General features: G+C 36.9%; 1 protein-coding gene across 4 annotated transcripts in view; it reads right to left on the reverse strand.

The window, feature by feature from the left end:
- TBC1D12 (TBC1 domain family member 12) overlaps nucleotides 1–19,090 on the reverse strand; it is a 42,071-nt gene that overhangs the window by 11,362 nt on the left and 11,619 nt on the right. For 3 of the 4 annotated variants that reach the window (XM_051619837.1, XM_051619835.1, XM_051619833.1), the window contains exons 2-5: nucleotides 15,524–15,647; nucleotides 8,698–8,754; nucleotides 3,127–3,242; nucleotides 1,093–1,175 (exon numbers count right to left, since the gene is read on the reverse strand). In XM_051619837.1, the coding sequence (XP_051475797.1) occupies nucleotides 1,093–1,175; nucleotides 3,127–3,218 (175 nt within the window). In that variant the 5' untranslated portion in view covers nucleotides 3,219–3,242; nucleotides 8,698–8,754; nucleotides 15,524–15,647. The remainder of the gene's footprint in view (nucleotides 1–1,092; nucleotides 1,176–3,126; nucleotides 3,243–8,697; nucleotides 8,755–15,523; nucleotides 15,648–19,090) is intronic. The other variant, XM_051619834.1, reaches the window with a different exon arrangement.

A 19,090-nucleotide genomic window follows, 5' to 3' on the forward strand; every position in this document is an offset into this window, starting at 1 on the left:
TTAAAAGTATCATTTGTAGATCCCTTTTATTAAAAAGGCTGAAACAAGGACAGAGCAGTGCTATCTTGTCATCACTAAAAACCACAGAAATTGTTCTTGTAAAATTGTGAGACTTTTTCTACTTAGGGATGCACTAGACATCAAATGAGTAACGTGCCATCCCTGGCAAACAGATACAGCTGACCAGCTTCATTAAGTTATTTCTACCGAGGCTTTGTGTGTAGCAACAGTTAATTTAATGAATACTAAGGCACACATACTAAAACACCATACATGGCTGACCCTCCAAAGATACAGTTAAGAGAACATGGACCACAGATCACACCTTACAAGATGTATGCAAGAGAGGAGTGAAACAAGTTGTCAAATGCCCTGGGTTTCTTATTACATCTTTCAGAGTAAGCTGCCACAGATCCATAGAGGCTCAATTATTTCAGAAGCTTGTATTTCTGACAATAGCCCAAGTAAAACATGCAGCACAGATTCTCAAAATAGCTTTCTCCCTGAATACTAGGCACATGAGTACAGAAGGCCTTTCAGCAACTACTCATAGATTGACCCAGTATCAGATGCTACAGATATGTTTAATTTAAAAAACAGATCTAGTGGGAGTAGGAAGGTTCACACAGGTACAGTTGGCAGTAAAACCCCCCAGTTTTCATCAGTCTTCACACTACAATTTATCTCAATATCCTGAATAAAACAGATCTTTAAGCAGACAGTTTTACTATGCTTTGGCTCTCAGTGGCAACTGCAGCAACCTGCCTTGGGGAGGGGAGAGGGGAAGAGTACCATCCAGAAACTTCCTAGCTGATTGTATTACACAAGTAGTTTTAAAAGAAATTATCATGTTTCTACTTAAAAATTAAGTAAAAGGTTAAACTGACTTCTGAGCGTAGTTAGGGTTCACTGTGCTGAAATAAGAAAAGAATTTGATGAGTTCTGTTTTAAACTACATGCACATACATACCAGGGAATAACCTAGATATTAAAAGAGGTTGTTGTTGTTTACTGTACCTTCTAGCCTACAAGACAAATTATTTTTGCTGCACAGTTAAAAAGAATTATAGTGATTACTGGCAGTTAACATACCTCTTTTTTTTGCCTCTGCCACCATCTCGTCATATTCTTGTCGATGACGTAAAGCCTCCTCCACTGATTTGGCAGGAAGATTTCTGAAAACAAGTTGTTCCTGAGTTCAATATACACAAATGACATTTTGAACCATTTCAAAACAGGTTTTAATTTGGCTTTTATCTAAGGTGAGCTTTGGGGCTGTCACACTACCAGTGTTTCAGTAACAGCAGTACAAGTCTACCAGATGCTTACTGCTTCTGTTTATTACTCCTCCCATAGCTTCCTCCAAAGCAGGGTTAAGGGTTACTAGATTTGCTGAACATCTGGAATGATGCACAAACGAAGTTTGCATGAAGTGACAAAAGGGGAAAACTGATATTCCAAACAATATGTATTCCAATGCATTTCTGCACATGCATATTTTAATCATTAAATATACCAGCATATCGATACTCCATTTGTTCATATGAAATATATGATGATGTATTTTAAATAAAAGGTAAATGTATTTATTATAGGTAGATAGGTTTAACAAACGAAGAAAGGATATATCCCCATTGACATCAGAGCTACAGCTAAGGAAATTCGATGCAAGTTCATCAGCTTAAAATATGTTTGAATTTTAGCTGCACAGTGATCCCCTAATTGCCAAACACACATTTCCTTTTGACCAAGCAAACTCATTCCAAAACAAAGCAGAAAACATTTGGTCTCAGTCTCTTACCCAATCTCTAGTCTACTTTGGTTCAAAATAAACAGAAGGCAGTTTCATCATCTTAATATTTTAAAAAAGAAAAAAGAAGCTTTCTGCCTCCTCTTACACAAGTACTTAATTAATAAATTTCCAGTGGAAGTGAGAGCAGAATATATTTTTAAGGATACAATGTGGCAACACATTACACACTTGGATGGGACTCAAATTTGAAACAAGTGTCATTTGTAAAAACATACTTATGTTACTTTGTGAATTGTGATGTTTTGAAAGTACAGAAAAGCATCAGCAAACCAGTCCATGCACATCTTACCCTCCACCAAATAGTAAAAGAAATAAGGTATTTACAACCAAAAATTATAGCCATTTATTATAGGTGCCACTATTCAAGATATTTGGCTTAACAATGAATGAGATTATATACCATTAGACACAATCTCAAAGGAAACCCTGTATCTTCCATTTCCTATTTGAAATTGATTAGAGCAAACATTTAACAGTGCCATCACAAGCTTTCTCAAGGTCCAATCTGAAATCTTTGTTCCATTCCCCGTCCTCACAGAATGTGTTCCTAGTCAGTAGGTCCTGCTTTTTCCCTTAGATTCCTGAAGACTGTATAGCTGAAAATACAGAACAAGTAATTGCTCATTTTTCCTTCCTATTTGTATTTGTACTTAATAGAGTTTTTGTTGCATCTTCATCTGCTGTTTCCTTGCCTTCAGATGTAGTTTTAAGGAGGAATGAAAACATAACTGGAACCAGGGCAAGGAACAGTTTCAGTGAACATTCTCCTCTTGGTAACAGCAAAGCATTTAACTATAGTTGCCAGATACAAAATGAACATTCAGCATTTGTGACTGGGAAGTATTACTTGTATTTCAAAGGCAATTCTTACCTCTCCTGCTGTTGCCTACATAATACTTTTCCTTTTTTAAAAAGACTCTTCTGGTAAACCAAGTCCAGGTTTGCTGAAGTGACAACTGCCAGTGGTATAGGAAATCTAGTTTCCAGACTGAGGGAAGGAGAAGGGAGTGCACAACGACATGGCAGGGAAGAAATCCATAGAAGTCTTCAGGTATTCTCCTGATTGAGGATGCCCATAACACTGCCACAGGCAGCTGTGGTATACAGTAGATAGACTGGTGGCCCCATTACAGCAAGACTTCATCATATGGACTGTAATATACTTAAAAGCTCTTCTGGAGCTATTTGTTAGGCTATTACTTGAAAGGGAATAATCCAACAATACTTTTGTGTAAGACTTGTGAAGTTGAGTTCCTCAGAAGCGTATCTAACAAACTCAGTCATCATCAGTTCCACAGCAGAATTGTACTTACGCTGGCCGATCCTCCAGAATCAAAGCAGTAGTTGACAGTGGTTCAAATTCAATATTTTTACGTCTTCCTGATGGAGGTGGAGGTTTATACATTCTTCCTGTCCGTGCTTCATATTCCTAAACAACATTATTGATAAAAACAAATGTCAACTTTCAGCATCACTTCTAATCAGTAAGCATAATATTACTTAACACTTATTAAATCATGTTAAAATATATAATAATTTAAGACAGCAAGGAGCTAACATTACAAGTTGAAATTATTTATAGCAAACAGGGCAGCTTACCAAGACTGCTAAGTAAAGCTGAATCAGAAAGCAGTTTCTAGCATCAACTCTATCTTTGATCTATTCTAGCTCAATATTACAACTGAGTATCCAAGGATCAGTTAGGAAATCTGCATAATCTTCCCAAATTAATTAGTACACAACTATATTTAAGTAGTCTGTGAAGCTGACAAAAAAAACCCAGAGCCTTTAACAAAAACCACTCATAAGAACCTGTCTTTTCCCATTTCTTCCCTTTTGATAATAGCCACCATTAATAACCAATACCCCTCACCCTTCTGAAGCCTTAAGCAAGACCCACACTATCCAGAACTACCTACACCAGTGACAGAATGACAATATTTAACCTTACAAGTCTGTTTCACATAATTTCTTACTCAGATGCAATCTACTTAGAAATAAATATTCAAGAGCCTTTAATACACAGATGACACTGTTAAAGCAAGAATTCCATTCCTTTTTCCATAGAGCAACTCAACAAAACAGAAATATGAGACAGTCTTCATTTAGAAAAAGGCTAGACAGTCAGACGAAAACCTCAAATTTCACATTCCTTCTTTAACAAAATTTTACTGCCAAGTTACTGGGAAACTCATTCTTAAGATCCAGCAAATCTTAAAAGGTTATCTGTGAGAAGACTTCCAACTTATTCCTAAACCAAGTTAGCTTTTGGGTTCACACTCTCCTTAGGAATGAACACTAGTTCCTCTCCAAGTCTTCCATGTGCTGGAATTCAAATACAGAATACTAGGAGTTGAAAACAAAACATTTTTTTAAAAAGAAATTCAAAGTACTTCAGTAATGTATTTTCACAGATCACACAGCTCTATTCTCAAGTATAGCCATTGAAGGTGTAACTGGTACAAGCTTTTTTTAATCTAAAGACAGTTTGTTCTTGTGCATCTGCTGCTTTAGTAACTGTATAAGTAAATTCACAGTAATTCTTACATTAACAAAAGTGTCGTATGTTTAAGTCACCAATTATTTTTTTTATTATCTGCCCAATCAAATATAATCTTCTCTAGAAAGCACTCCCAAATCAATCTCTCACCTGTTACACAGCTTCTTGTACACATTAGTTCCCCCAAGAAGAAAAAGAGGGCTTTAGACATTGTGTTCACCGAGAGCATGACAGAAACAGAGCTGACAACTTTACAGCTATTATATAGCTTAAAAGTTCAGTATACATTTGAAGTCCATAAAGTTAAACAGGAAAAGACCTCTTACAACAGTGCAGCCTCACATTTCAAGAGAAGGCACAAAGTGCCTAACACTAACACTTCAAGCCACCTAACACCAAGGTGGCTTAAAGTTTTCTGCTCAACAGCCTCCTTACCCTATCCATTTTAATGGTCTGTTACAAAATTTCTGTTCTTCCACATTGGCCATAACACACAAAATGATCCAAAAAGTTAACCTCAATGAAGTCATATTAATCTCATCTCAAGAGGAAGTTATCACAAAATCATTGAGGCTGGAAGGAACATCTGGAGATATACACCTTGTAAAGTTTAAGAGAGCGAGGAACTATTTGCTATCATCACTGATAAATACATTCACAAGCACAAGAAAAAGCAGAAAACATTCACTATATGAATGAATATACATGTCCTTAAGCCTAGAAGTATTTCATTCCACCAAAAGTCACAGAGACATTATAGGCACTCCTGCCATGCTTTACACCTCAGACTAGCCCAGCATATTACTTAGTTAGGAATGCATCTTGTGATAGCATCCACAGGTCAGCATCCAGACAGCAATGTCATCTCTCATATTCTTGGTAGAAGTTCCACTTTATTTTCTCACTTAGTATTTTCTAACAAGAGTCAGAGAATCCAACAGTACCAACCTTTTCAACATTCCTACAGACCTAAGAAAGATGGACACTAGAAATGAAGCCACTCTCACTTTTTTGTTACATGTAACGCATCTGAATGGTGCAAGGGTTTCTGACTATCATACATGCTAACAACTGTTTCCAAAGCAACAGAGGAAAAAAAAAAAAAAATCAACAAGGGATTTCCACAAAAGGCAGAACTCATCACTCAACTGTGTTTCTGGAAGTAAGTACACTTTACAAGCAGCTGTTTTTTGCAAGAAAAGAACACATAAACAGAGGGAAAACTCTTAAAGTGTTACCAGAAAGAGCTAAAGCAGAGACCAAAATAGCTTCAGGCTCTGTCATGGCTGCAAATTTCCCAAGATGAAGTGTATGACAAAGTATCAGAACTTCCCTACGGAAGATGCTTCTTTCTCAAGAAGAGCTTGTGCTCTAGGAAGACTGGATCCCAGAATCATCAGACATGCACGGAACCCTGTTTGTGCAACTAAAATATTTTTTTCTGGAATATTTTGTATTACTAGACATAAATAATCCAATAGCCTTAACCATTGATGCAAAATCAAAAATTCCTGGCACAGGATAAAAACCTTGAGCTGACAGGATTTCACTTCTAAAGATATGAGCCAATACTCTTCCATAACAAGGTAAAGACAAAATTGAAAGTCAAATATCTTGTAAAATGCTTAACATACAAGTCATATGCCAGAGGACAGAACAGTTGACAGCTAAGATTTAAGACTATGTAAGACCTGTTTAGGTAAAACAATAATTTTGGAAGTCATATCTATTGTTCCAGTAGCTAATGGAATACTGTTTAAAAATTATTTATTGCAGCATATCTGGTATTTATTAAAAGTTATGGAACATTTCACAATCCCAAAATAAATAAAAACAAATTTCCACTTCAACAGAAAGAATAGTTATCTCCTTATTAAGGCTGGAGCTGCATCCTCTCATCTACTGTCAATAATTAACTTAAGAAGCTAAAAGCCTGTTTTTCCTGACAATATATTTAAAATAACTTTGATATGCAGAGGAACTTGCATTTCTGTTTCTTATTCCTACAGAAATACAGATAAGTTTAATAACCTACAGACAGGTTACAGGTAAATGGAATTTGTAAAGAAAGTCTTTTGCTTCTAAACTGCCTTTGTGCATAAGAAGATAAAGATATCCCAAACTGTATCATCTTTTAAAAACACACAGCAAAAACAAACAAAACAAAAACCTGGTGTTTTAAACAAAAATAATAAACCTGCACAGGTCTTCACTGCCTGAAGTATTTTCATTCATATACAGAAAACCTACAAAACTGAAGTTTCTTCTCTCCTTCCTCAGAAGAGCCATATAGGGCAGCTAGACCATTCAGAACTATGTTAGATACCTCTAAAACAGTGCTGGCTTGCACTGTGTAACATATGCATAACTGCCCATAGCTGCTGCTTCCAGCATCTGAGCAAACAAACTTACAGAAAGGAAAGCCAGCTGCATCACAGCATTCCAAAAGCATTAGTTGACCTTAACTAGGGTATACTTGTGGGAATAAAGTATTCAGCTAAGTGTGCGCTTGATTCAATTTTGGAAGACAAACTTGTATCTACAGTTCCTGAGCTATAGAGCTCAGAAGAATAAATACAAACCATGAAATTTGACATGCATCTTGCTGGGAGAAGTTTTGATCTATTTAGGATCCAACAACAAAAGATGAACTCCTGGAAATAAGTGATAAAAGGCTTAGATTACAAGGATTGTGAGAGCCCTCACAGTCCTGAAAGCACCAAATTAAACAAGCACCACAGATCCAGTTATGTTTTAGGTATGCAGGAGGAGAAAGTGACCTAATGGGCAACACTGAATTAACTTTCACTTTCTTAAGCATTGCTTCTATTTAAACTAGATGTCAAGGCATCTCATAAAGCATGCACTCTGTGTATAATGGTTTCTTTTAGCATGATTTACTCTCCCAGAATTCTAAGCTTGATATGATACTGAACCAGGTTTTATTCAATCAATCATTACTTCGGTTGAGGAAACAATAGGGATTGCCATACATTCTGTATGCAGTTCTAAATCTCTTCCCCCTACACACACTCAACTCTGTGGAGCAGAGAGGCCTCTAAAAACATCTATATGATTATTTCCACAATGTTGTACAGTTATAAAGATTATTTCCCTTCACTTCAAGTAGGGTCAATCATCTGAGAATGTAAGTATTAATAGAATCGCTTAGGAGGGCACCCATCTATATGACCTTAATAAAACTAATAAAAAAACGAATGTAAGAAGAATTTCCGCTAATGCTTAAGGGTTAGTACTGGTTACAAGGCGATTATAAACAAAGAAGTGCTTATAGCAAGATGAGATGTCACTGAAAAATTATGTGATTCATAAACGAAACATTTTCCCAGAATTTAGAATGCCAGATGCTATCAGGACAGACAGGACAGTACATTCTTTTGCAACTTGCAGGGGATACAGGAAGAACCTACATTTTAGGAGGAGGAAAATACAAATCTTCACATGTTACAAGAAAACAACCAGACAATAAAGAGTTTCTAGGTCAACCTTCCAAACTAATGCCATCCGTCTTCAATTGTTCATTTACTTCCCCCCCCTCCCTGCCTCCCACCTCAGTTGGATATTTAACAAGTTGCATCAAGTTTCATCTTCTGTTGTTCACAAAAAAGCATGAAGCCAGGGGCTTCTGGGCCCACTAAAAAGCTGAAAATACCTGGAACAGGTAACACAAACCACAGGCATCAACTAGCAGTTACATTACTGCTCTGTTTCACAAAGCCAGAGTAACAGATTCACAGAACTAAAATGCCAACTTGTACTATTCCTGTTTAGCACAGTGTGGGGTTACATTAAAAGTTTTCAAATTAACAGGCACATGTATTGGACCAGTTTCAGAAGGATACCATTTGCAGCAAGTAGAAGATGTAACAGCATATAACAGGTTTCAATACCCACACTTTTCTACGTCTCCAATCTCATATTGGAAATATCTGGAGTTCTGAAGCGATGCTTTTAATAGACTCAGTGACAGGAAAAAGAAAAGATTCTAGGATATCAGTTTTCAAAGCTAATACAAAGTGTTAAAAAATATTACAAATTAACGTTTTAACAATTTTACCATTGAGAAAGGGGCACAGCAAACATAGTAAGTAAACTACTATCAAGCTCTAGCATTACCTATTTCCTGCTATTCAAGAACATGCAATACAAACAATAATAAAAAATAACTAAGTTGTTAGTTGAATTCACATGTGAAGTTTTAATTTTTTTATTTTACTAATGGTAGCTAATGAGTTGATGGTTAGTGCCATAAAATATTCATGCTACTGTGAAAATGTGATGTTTGTTCTATTTTAATGCGTGCTACATAGTCCCATGCATGGCATTGAATACAACTAGAAAAAATATATATTAAATTTCATACCCCTGTGTTTAATAGACTGAGAGAAGATATTGATGCAAGACTGCCAGAACTGTCATCCTAATGAGAAAAACAGAAGCAAAGCCTTAGTGAATAAATGAAGGAAAAGACGATTAAATATAGCAACATGAAAGCCAAAATTTTAATTCAGATATGGAGTATTTAGACTCTATGATTGAAGAAACACTGATGTGGCTGTTCCTCCTTCTTCTCCAGCCTTAAATATACAAAACCACAAAGACTTCCCACTTGTGCAAGATGTGTATAGACCTCTAATGGGACTATTTTTCTGTTTTAATTCAAGTTTTATAATTTCTACAATCAGCACCTTGCTGGAAGGGAGATCTTTTTCCATGGCATGTCTCAAGTGCATGACAAAAGGCATTCCCTGAGATACCATCACTCCCTAGTCCACATCACCTGCAAAAAAAGTTGCTCTTATTTAAACAGTAGCTTTGGAAGATAACTGTTAAAAATGAAAGAAAACATTGTCTACATGCCCACACAAGATAACAGAAACTGTTTGCACTCAAAATGAACCTTGAAGACCCAGCTTTCATTCAGCTCATCCTAGATTGCATCCAACACCCAACCAGTTCTTCACCAATAAGCTAGTTAGCTTTAAAGCTTAAAATGAATACTCAAGAACAGTATTTGCACTATGAATGGAAATGAAACATAACTGGACTTGGATAAGCATTCAACAAGCAATGCAACACTAGGATAACTTTAAAATGGAACTTCCACATTAACCTTTTGAGTTTCTCTACTTAACATGAAAGGGTAGAAAATGTCGTTCAATAGTGCAGTGACTTAGAGGAGTCCTTAAGTCCCCTGCCTTCCCCCTTCACACCCCCCACCACATTATAGTTAGTATTTCTAAATTGAAAGCTCAAAAGTGGACTAGACCTCCACCTCACTGGTGAGCTGATGGGAACTAAGATACATTTGTAAGGCTTTGAAAAACAGCCACTTAAATGAAAAGATTCAATGCAGCCATTTGAAGCCCCTCATACTACACTGGAGCAAAACAATCAGGCAAACATGCCTGACTACAAGGGGCCCTGTACCACCACAGCTCGGCAGGTTTCTATTCAAAAATCAAAGCTGGTTTTCTAATGGAAAAGTCAAGCTTAAAGACAGTGGGGGGGGGGGGGGGGGGAAGAAAGGCACAGCCATTTATTTTAAGTATTGGATTACAGCACCCGGAAGAAGAAATATAAGCTTTATAACATGCCTTCAAGATTATTTCTGAACATACCTGCAACTTTTCTTGTACCATGCATTCCCCACACTATTAAAAAGCACTTTAAAGGCTTCATTCTCCCTCATCATCTTCTTTTCCCTTCCCAGTACTTAAGTACCATGTGAGCTTCAGATTAATAAGGCTTATATTTAAAAAACAAAACAAAACAAAAGCCCACAAAAAACACACAAAAACCTACTTTAAAAAAAGTATATGAAAGACAGCATCTTTACCACCTGAATCTTCTTGGTAAATCCTAACCTTTCAGAATTTGATGTAGCCTGCCTCGATGATGATTGTGCTATTGCAGCACCTCAAACTCAGTGTAAGTTTCTGAACATGCAAAAGCTCGCTCCTTATGAAAAAAAAAATAATACATTTTTACATGTTCCATTCTTTGCTAAAGCAATATAAAGACCCAACAGAGCGGGAAGCATCCCAATAAAAAGAGGATCGAAAAGACCAAGAAAAACACCCAGTGTCCCACCAAATCAAAGTAAAGGAAGTTCTATCATTTTTATTACCTTAAGATTTTTTTATATATTGTTTTCCCAAAACCCAGCAATTTCCAAGGACAGAAATGAAAATATGTACAATGCTTATGCTTTCTTTTTCAAGCTTGAGGAAGAGGAAGTTACTTTCAATACTTGACCTCAAAGACTTTTTTTTAATTAAAAAAAAAGGCAATCAGAAAAATTCACAACAGCACAGTCAACACTGCTGCAGTGTTTTCAAAATACTAGTCTCACACTCACTGTAGAGTACTTCCTAAAGATGCATTTGTGCCATCAACACAGAACTGACACCACAAGAAGTTTTCCTTGACAAGTCTTCCTAGTCAAAGCAGCTGGTTAAACCCTGCTGCTAGAAGCTGAACCGTATTTTACATCCTTTATGCAAACGAAAGAAGAGGCATTTGTCCCACTAAGGTCCTACCAGTTTCATTACCATTTTACTGACAATATAACAATTGCAAAAGTCTAAAATGCTGGCAAATGTCTTTGAAAGACTTCAACATAAGACTTCATTGTCATAACACTAGCATAGCTTTTTGCTCACTACATGTGTGACTTCTGAAAATGACACATCTTGAAATCTGACCACTACAGTGTCTACAGAGAAAATCATCAGAGTCTTCTCATTGCTGCTAGCAGACAAATTGCTATCCAGGTGTTAAATGTCCTTTGCAAGACTCAATACCCAAGTTACGGTCTGTCCTGGTTTCAAGGCATTTTGTTATCCACATATTTCTACCTGTATCTGCTAAAACGGAACCTCTTGCCTCTCTCTTCTCTCCAACAGTAGGGCAAGATGAGCCAATGTGACTTCTATCTAGATAACTGTCTGCTTAAGAAACACTCTGATGAAAAGCACCTAGCACTATATTTACCTACTTCTTCCAGATATTCAGATCCTTAGATTTGTTGACAAACTTGCCATATACACTTTTTAAGCATTAGGTGTTTCATGCATTGCTAAACTGAAACAACAAAGATTGGAGGGAAGAGTTAATATTGCAGGTTAGAACATCTGAGTAGCATGAAAAACTTCTCTTCAGAGGAACAGATGCATTTTGAGTAAAGTCTAACAACTCTTGCCTCTGGAAGAGGCCACGGGAGTTGTGCTATTCAATGAACACAATTTCTCTGTTAGATTTCAGACTGGAGACAATGACATCAGATAAATATGCAAGGCTTTATAGCCCTTAACTAGAGGTTTGTTTTGCTATTTAAGATTTCAGAGCCACCCAAAAATAATATTTTCAGAGGTTAGTTGTAGGACAGTGACCAAGCAATGAAAAACACAGTTAGCATTTAACAGACTCTTAAATTTTATACCTTCCATTTTGTACACAAGGTGACAAATGTTGGAAAACATGGCTTTACTTCTGAATAAACAATAATTTTTAAACACCTGCAAGCTTTTCATGGTGTGTCAGATTTAAATAGAAATAAGAGCTTTTTCCCCACCCTTATTTAAGACTATCACTAACATTACCTTGATAAAACTGCTCATAAAGTGAATTTGGTGTATGTTTTACTTTTCTTTATTTTGCAAAGTGCATTTCCATATTCTGAGCTTACTTTAATTTAGGTATATTAAGAAAAAAATCACTATACTGCTTTAAAGAAATAAATAGAAAGTATTTAAGACTGCTTTAATAAAAAGCAAGAGGAAAATGTAATGACTTGATATTCAGAATCATCCTTCCCAGAGATTAAAAGCTCTTTTCTTTAACCATACAAACAAAACAACAAAAAAAAGAAATTAAGACTGCATTTTCAAACAGAACTTACACCTCAGTCAATGCAAACCAAAATGTTACACATCAGCACACAAGTCAGTTGCTGCTTTAAATCTTTCTATATTATTTCAGCACTCTAATTAAAAGCAGATTTTGGTACAGAATTAAAAGAATGTACCAGACTAATCATTAATGGCCACATAGTTCTTATAGTAGCCAGTTTTATTAGCTGCAGTTCGTGAAAAAGCACACATTTCCTAAAACCATCAAAAGCATTTGCAGTCCTAAAGAGCTACTATTTTCCCTTTTTAAAAAACAGCGAAGGAAGGAAGCCCAGAGGAGGGAGACGTCCAGCAAAAGACTTGGCCCCAATCACATCCTGCTTGGGCAGCTCTAAATCCAAGAGCAGCCGAGCCTGCCAGCAGCTGCGAGAGGGGAAATGCAGCTGCCAAGAACTTTCAACCTCTGACCCAGTTCGAGCTAGAGCATCTCGCCCAGAGCAGGCTGATGGCAGCACAGCTGCCCGGGGCTCTGCCATCTCCCCAGCCAGGCAAACCCTGCAGGCTGCTTTTCCACAAAAGTACTTATCTTCTTTTACATATGCTAAGAAACTTGCAAATAAATTATTTACAGTTATATTCATTGGACAGTCTCTGAAGGCAGAGCTGGCTAGTATCATTGTCTGAAAAACATCTGAAAGGTTTCCAATTAAGTTTCCAGCTTCTCTTGGAAGTTATCTATGATTTCAGAATCACTACCTGATTTCTCTGCAAAGGCATATATAGCAATTACTGAGTTTCCTTAATCAAGGGTTTATTTGCACCCTCCCAAAGCTGGCCACTGGCATCATTAAAGTAACAGAACTTTGTGTTCAACCATGGAGAATGGTTTGCTGAGATTTGTTGCTATTAATAAACTACCATAAACTCCCTCACAGGCAGCTTGCCTACAGCTTAAGCCCATTCTACTTGCAGTCTTACACCTACAGGCTCATTTTACAAAAGCTGGTGAAAAGTAAGTAGCCATTGTTCTGACAAAATATAGTTGAAAAAAAAAAAGTTACATTTCAGATCACACTTGATCCCTTGACTTGAATTTAGGAAGTCAATGTGGAAGTTTGTAGAGACACTCCATGTAAGATATTAAGTATTTGCCAGGTGCACAGAATTACTTGTGAACAGAAGACATTAAGCTTTAATCATATTTCTATCAACTTCTTAAAGGTTCATACTGCATTCTCGCCCATATTCCTCTCACTCATGTCTGGCACAGTGAGGAATTTAATCTAGTGACTTTGGTCAGCCATTCAAAAGTGAAGATACTATTTTTCACTGAACCAAGTGTTGGTGCCTATGATCACTCTCATCTACCATCACCTTCACAAATTTGAAAGTTTCTGAGAAAAGAAACCATTGGCTTTTCTTCAAAGGCATATGCACAAGGATCTATACTGTAAATTTTAAACAGACACAATACATATGTCATGTATGTTAAATATGGAGACACTAGGGTCACCTCTCAGTTTAAGAAATATTTTCTCAGGTATTACAGATCTAACTCTGGGTATACTGTCAACCTGGATCCCCCTTTGATAACTGTGTATCTTAGCTCAAGGTGTGTTATCTAAAGACGACACATGCTTTAGCTAAATTAGAAGTTAAAAATATTAGCTATTACTGACACATTATTCAACATTGTATAAATCCAATAGTGACACTAATCTGGCAACCATTAACACAAACCACACGACTAGTGGCTAGGACCAACTCAACCATGTTTAAAGACAAGACATTGTTTAAATATATCTGCTTTATTGCCACTTCAGAGAAGTTAAAAAATTAGGAACACTACAGTTTAAAAGAAAATCAGTCACTGTGGAGCAACGGGATAAGAAAAGAAAATTTCTGCAGATTATGATTTGGTCTCCATTTTCATTAATAGACAATGGGAAGCAGATGACTAGTAGCATTGTGCATACTCTCCACTTCTCAGGATGGGAGAGACATCTGGATTTTTACAACAGTATTTCACTAGCACAAGGCCAACAGCATCTGCAAATAAACTAATTAAAAATATTTGCCCTTTCTCACCCCTAAAGAGAAACAATTTAAATAAGGAAATTTGTATTTGAAAATGTTGAAAAGGCACCCCATTTACTTTAAATAGCACTTGATACAATCTCATCATTTTCCTCCAACATTTCATTGTGTGACAAGTCCCATTACACTTAAGTCCTCTAAAAAGAACCTCTCATTTTTCACTTTAGTTTCTCCCAAAAGGCCCTCTTCCACAAAGCTCTTTTCTAGAAGATGGCTGAACATGGCCCCATTCACTCCTATTTGCACCTGCCAAACACATCAGTTTATATGGAATTTGAGAAAGCAGCTCTCAAGAGATTTGAGTTACTGCTTTCATCAAAACAAGGGACATTCACATTTCTTAGGTCAACAAATCTTTCAGCTTCAGGATCACATATTAACATTAAGTTAATGATACATTACCAATCACTCATCTCTATAGACTATGCCCTTTTATTATGTTATCAAATTAAAGATGGATTCCACAGGAATGAATACATGGAAGTGCAACTTGGTATCAGGGGAAGGAAAACAGATTTACCTTTCTGCAGCACCCCACTAACTCCAAAGCAAGTTCAACTTTGAAATGAAAATATCTTGAGTGAGGTTAAAAGACTAAATCAAACAAGACTACCTGTTTCAGAATTCTAAGCAATTTGTCACAAGTTACCCAGATAGTAAACCTTCCAGGCAAGGAGGATTACGGAAAGATGAGTTAGATTAAAACACAAAACAAAACCAAAACACAGGCACAAAAAAAATCAGTTTTGTAACAGTAGAATATCCAAGAATGCTTTAAGAGGGTAATTTTAGTAGTCTAATACCAACTTTGAAGAAAAACGGAACATACAAGTATGACTATGCTTTCATTGCACAAAACAGGCAACCGAACTTCATGAAGGAAGCCTAGAGTACTTCACAGTCACTTTAAAACTAAAAAAGTGTAGCATACCACATTAAATAAGACAATATTTAATGGTAAGTATTAATACAAATGCCAATGCTTTTACCTAAACAACTTAAATGTTTTTGAACATGTACCACCTTTTTATAAGCACCGAGATATACTGAAGAATGTACTAGATAATCATAAAACTCCAGCTCCTTCTCAGTAACTACCATTCTTTAGACAAAGCCTCAAAGAGGCTTCCTAGAGGACTCTATGTACAGGAACAATGTGGAGATAACAGGAGAGAACTGTGATACCAATGCATTTAGTTTTGCAAGTTTTGTACCTAGAGTTGCATGATGTTTTCTTACCTGCTGGATAATTTTGGAATCTTTTGGAAGGTTTTCCCTGGGTGGGACTTTTCCAAACAACTTCCAACCAGGAGCACTTTGGACAGCAGGCTTGAGTTCCTTTGTCCTTTTAGTGAAAAAGTTTCTGAAAAGAAAGGAGGATTTTATTTTTGTTTATTACAAGCATATAAACAAATTATATTTGTACCCACTTATCTTTTGTTAAACAAAGTTAATCCCTGCAGAGATTTACTGCTCAGCAAATGCACATTTTATTTTTAATAAAAAATATCTTTTTTATTTTAAAATAATTAATGTGAAGTGGAGCAGCTTTCATTACAGATGCTTCAATGCTAATATTTATACTTAACATTCAGGTTTCCCTCTGAATTCTAAAATACTTTATGCAATATCAGAGCTCTTTTAGTAATACCAAACACTTTCCTAAATATAAGCTAGCAGCATGCAACAGCTCTCAGACTTTGAGGTTTGTTTTAGTATACCTAATGGAGCTATTTGGAGACTGAAAATAAAACAGCTGGAAATCACTGGGTAACTTACAGATTTAAGAAAGAAATTGCGGACTGTTACTTCTACTAACATTTTTTGCAATTTTCACACCTCCAACTCTCATAACATGGACTAGAAAGTCAAGGAACATGCACACATCTTCAGTTTAGCAGATAACCTTTGCCTAAAGCAATTACACTCAAACAGGCAGATGACTGCATTGCTCTGTTACTTCTTAGAAAGCCAACCATCACAAGATCGTATTAGCAAGCATTTGTCTAGATACAGGGCTGTGCTATTTGACTCCAATCACAAGCTCCCACAGAGCAGGCTATGTACAAGTGCTTTGAAGATGAAAAGAGTGCATTTATTTTGAATATTGGGAAGTCACCTTCCAGAAACTTACAAAAAACACACAGATTCAAAGTTCAGTAGTCTTCAAGGTTATTTCTCAGGCACCTCTGAGCAAACAGAATACAGAGCATTTTTATTGGAAGATGTTTTTGTGCACTGCTAAATAGCTAACCTTGTACTTTCACACACTTTTTGGGGAAAGAGATCCCCAGATTTATTCCTCACTTACAGCATTTACTGTATTTTAAAATAAATTTATTCTCAAGGCAAATGTATTCACATTTGTGCACAGAAAACAGTCTCTCGGCTTTGCCCAGATTGAAGTAGCATGCTTTAACAACTTCAATCTAGCTGAAAAGTACACAGTTGTGTGGCAACACATCATGGTTTGACTCAGGATCAGCAACTAAACCAGAGGCAATAACGCTCTCGATCCCCTCCCAAGCCTACCCAGATGGGGAAAGAAGAGAGAGATAACAGAGAGAGAGACTTTCCAGACTGAAAACTAGACAGCTTTAAATACTAATGATGAAAGAAAATATGTACAAATATATACAAGTATGTACAGGAATGTGCAAAATCCTATTGTCTCACCCCACCCCCAGCAACTCCCAGGACACTTTCCTGAGCTGTGAGCAGTTCTGAAATGTCCCAGAGCACTTCCAGAGATAGTGGCAGAGCAGACAGGAACTGAGGGGAGAGTTATGAGGGTCAGGAATGCATGGGCCTAGGGATCAATGGTGATGGATATGGAGTCCTCCTTGGACACCAGCCATGGATGGAAGAGAAGGGAAGAAGAGGAAGAACGGGCTTGAATTCTGTGATCCCTGAACTATATATGGTGTGGAATACTCTATGGCCAACTTTGTTGTCTGTCTAGTCCGCTCCTCCCTACAGGAGGTTTGTAGATACAACTCTTCTGCTCCTTCAGTATCTGAGGCTGCAGATTCAAAAAGCAGAGCAAAGTGTCCTTGGTGTCTTGGTAGTAACAAACATTCAGGCATTATCAGTCCACTAGCTGGAAAACTTGCTGTGCTACTTAAAAAAAGAGTACACTGAAAGGGGAGGGAAAAATCAGTAAAAAGGAAATTGGCTTCATCCTGGCTCAAAGCAGGACAACTCTAGTGCTGGAGTTGCAATTTTCAAGCATAGTTTTACAGATACAAACTGTAAGTCTTTGTATGGCTTTCAAATACAAACTATCTTCTCAGTTCTCAAAACGTTTTATGTTATTTGGGAAACAAGCAAATGCCTGTCACAAAAATCCCTTCTGTGCAAGTCTGTGTGGACTCTACAGATATCTATAGTTGAAGATCTAGACACCAGAAAACAGCAAGCTGGAGAGTTCAAGTAGATGCTGACAAAATGTCAACACTGCTAAGCCCAAGACCAGTAGTCCTGCGGAATCCAGAAGAACTGAGAAACTCGGAACACCAAGACCCTACTGGGTCTGAAGCCACCAGTACACACTACCATCAACACCAGCTTGCTAAAAAAAAGAAGACTACATTCAAGAGAGCAGCAGATGCTAGAGGCAGCCAGGGAGTAGGGGACTATGTACACACCTGATGAAAGAGAGAGTGCACTGAGACAGTTTTTTCAAACACCCATGTAGAAGCTGTTGTTGCATCAGTACATCCCTCCACTTCTGTGGAGGTCTCCCAGCTGTTGTTCCAACCCAGTAAGTAAACATGTTTGGGAATAATTACTTGCACTGTATGAATAGTTACCTGCCATTAATGGAATCAAGGTATCACTATTAATATTAGCTTAATTAATATAAGGTGTTCTTGTAAGCATTAGTTTTGATTCACATGTCCCGTAACTCTTGTCTCCATCACGGGAACTTGCAGTGTCTTAGTCCATCCCTGTGGAACACCAAACTAGTGGCTTCTGACGCATGGGCTGGAAGGCAGGGCTGATGAAAAAGCTATGCCATGGTATTAACATATTTAAAAAACACTGTCCTCAGTCAATCCCAGACTGCAAACCACTAGTGAAAGGAACAGGCACACCCATAAAAGAATATGAAAAAGTGTGCTTACATAAAAAGCGAAGTCTCATTTTCCAAGTAAGGGACACCTCTCACACTACTCTACCTTGTCTTCAGGAGAAAAGGAGGAGTGTTCAAAGATTCATCAAGCAAACAAGACAAAGTATCCTGAAGACGAATAAATACTAAAAACTACATGATAGCCTTGACCTTAAAACTGCAACTATTGCAGTGGCTGTATTTGAAACTTAATTGTAGATTATTATTTTTTTTTCCCCAAAAGATATGTTCTGGAGTACTTTTTTCGAAATACCAAATAGCTCAAGCATCCATACTTCACGGATAACAATAACCATCTGGTCTCTGCACACACTACAAATAACCACCAGAATTACCTGGTGGTTCAGGCTCCATTGCTTATAGCATTTGTGCAAGCTGAAAAGATGCATGCCTTCAACATTTATGGCAATCTGTCACTGTATCAAAGCTGTTTTATGATTAACCAGGAAGCCGGCAGATTTAAAAGGGAAAAGACAAAGAAGGTTTAATTACTATTTCTGTACAAAGGATTTAGGCATGCTTATGTGTCTTATATGATTTTTTTTTTACTAGTTTTTTTTTTAAAACAAATATAACATGAAACAAACTGTCCAGAACATAGTCCCCACCATAATAATCTTGGGATTTTTTTTAACTATTATTCACTGCACTCAATAAGGTAAAGGCCTGTT

The sequence above is a fragment of the Apus apus genome, chromosome 4 (genome assembly GCF_020740795.1).
Source record: "Apus apus isolate bApuApu2 chromosome 4, bApuApu2.pri.cur, whole genome shotgun sequence".
NCBI lineage: Eukaryota > Metazoa > Chordata > Aves > Apodiformes > Apodidae > Apus > Apus apus.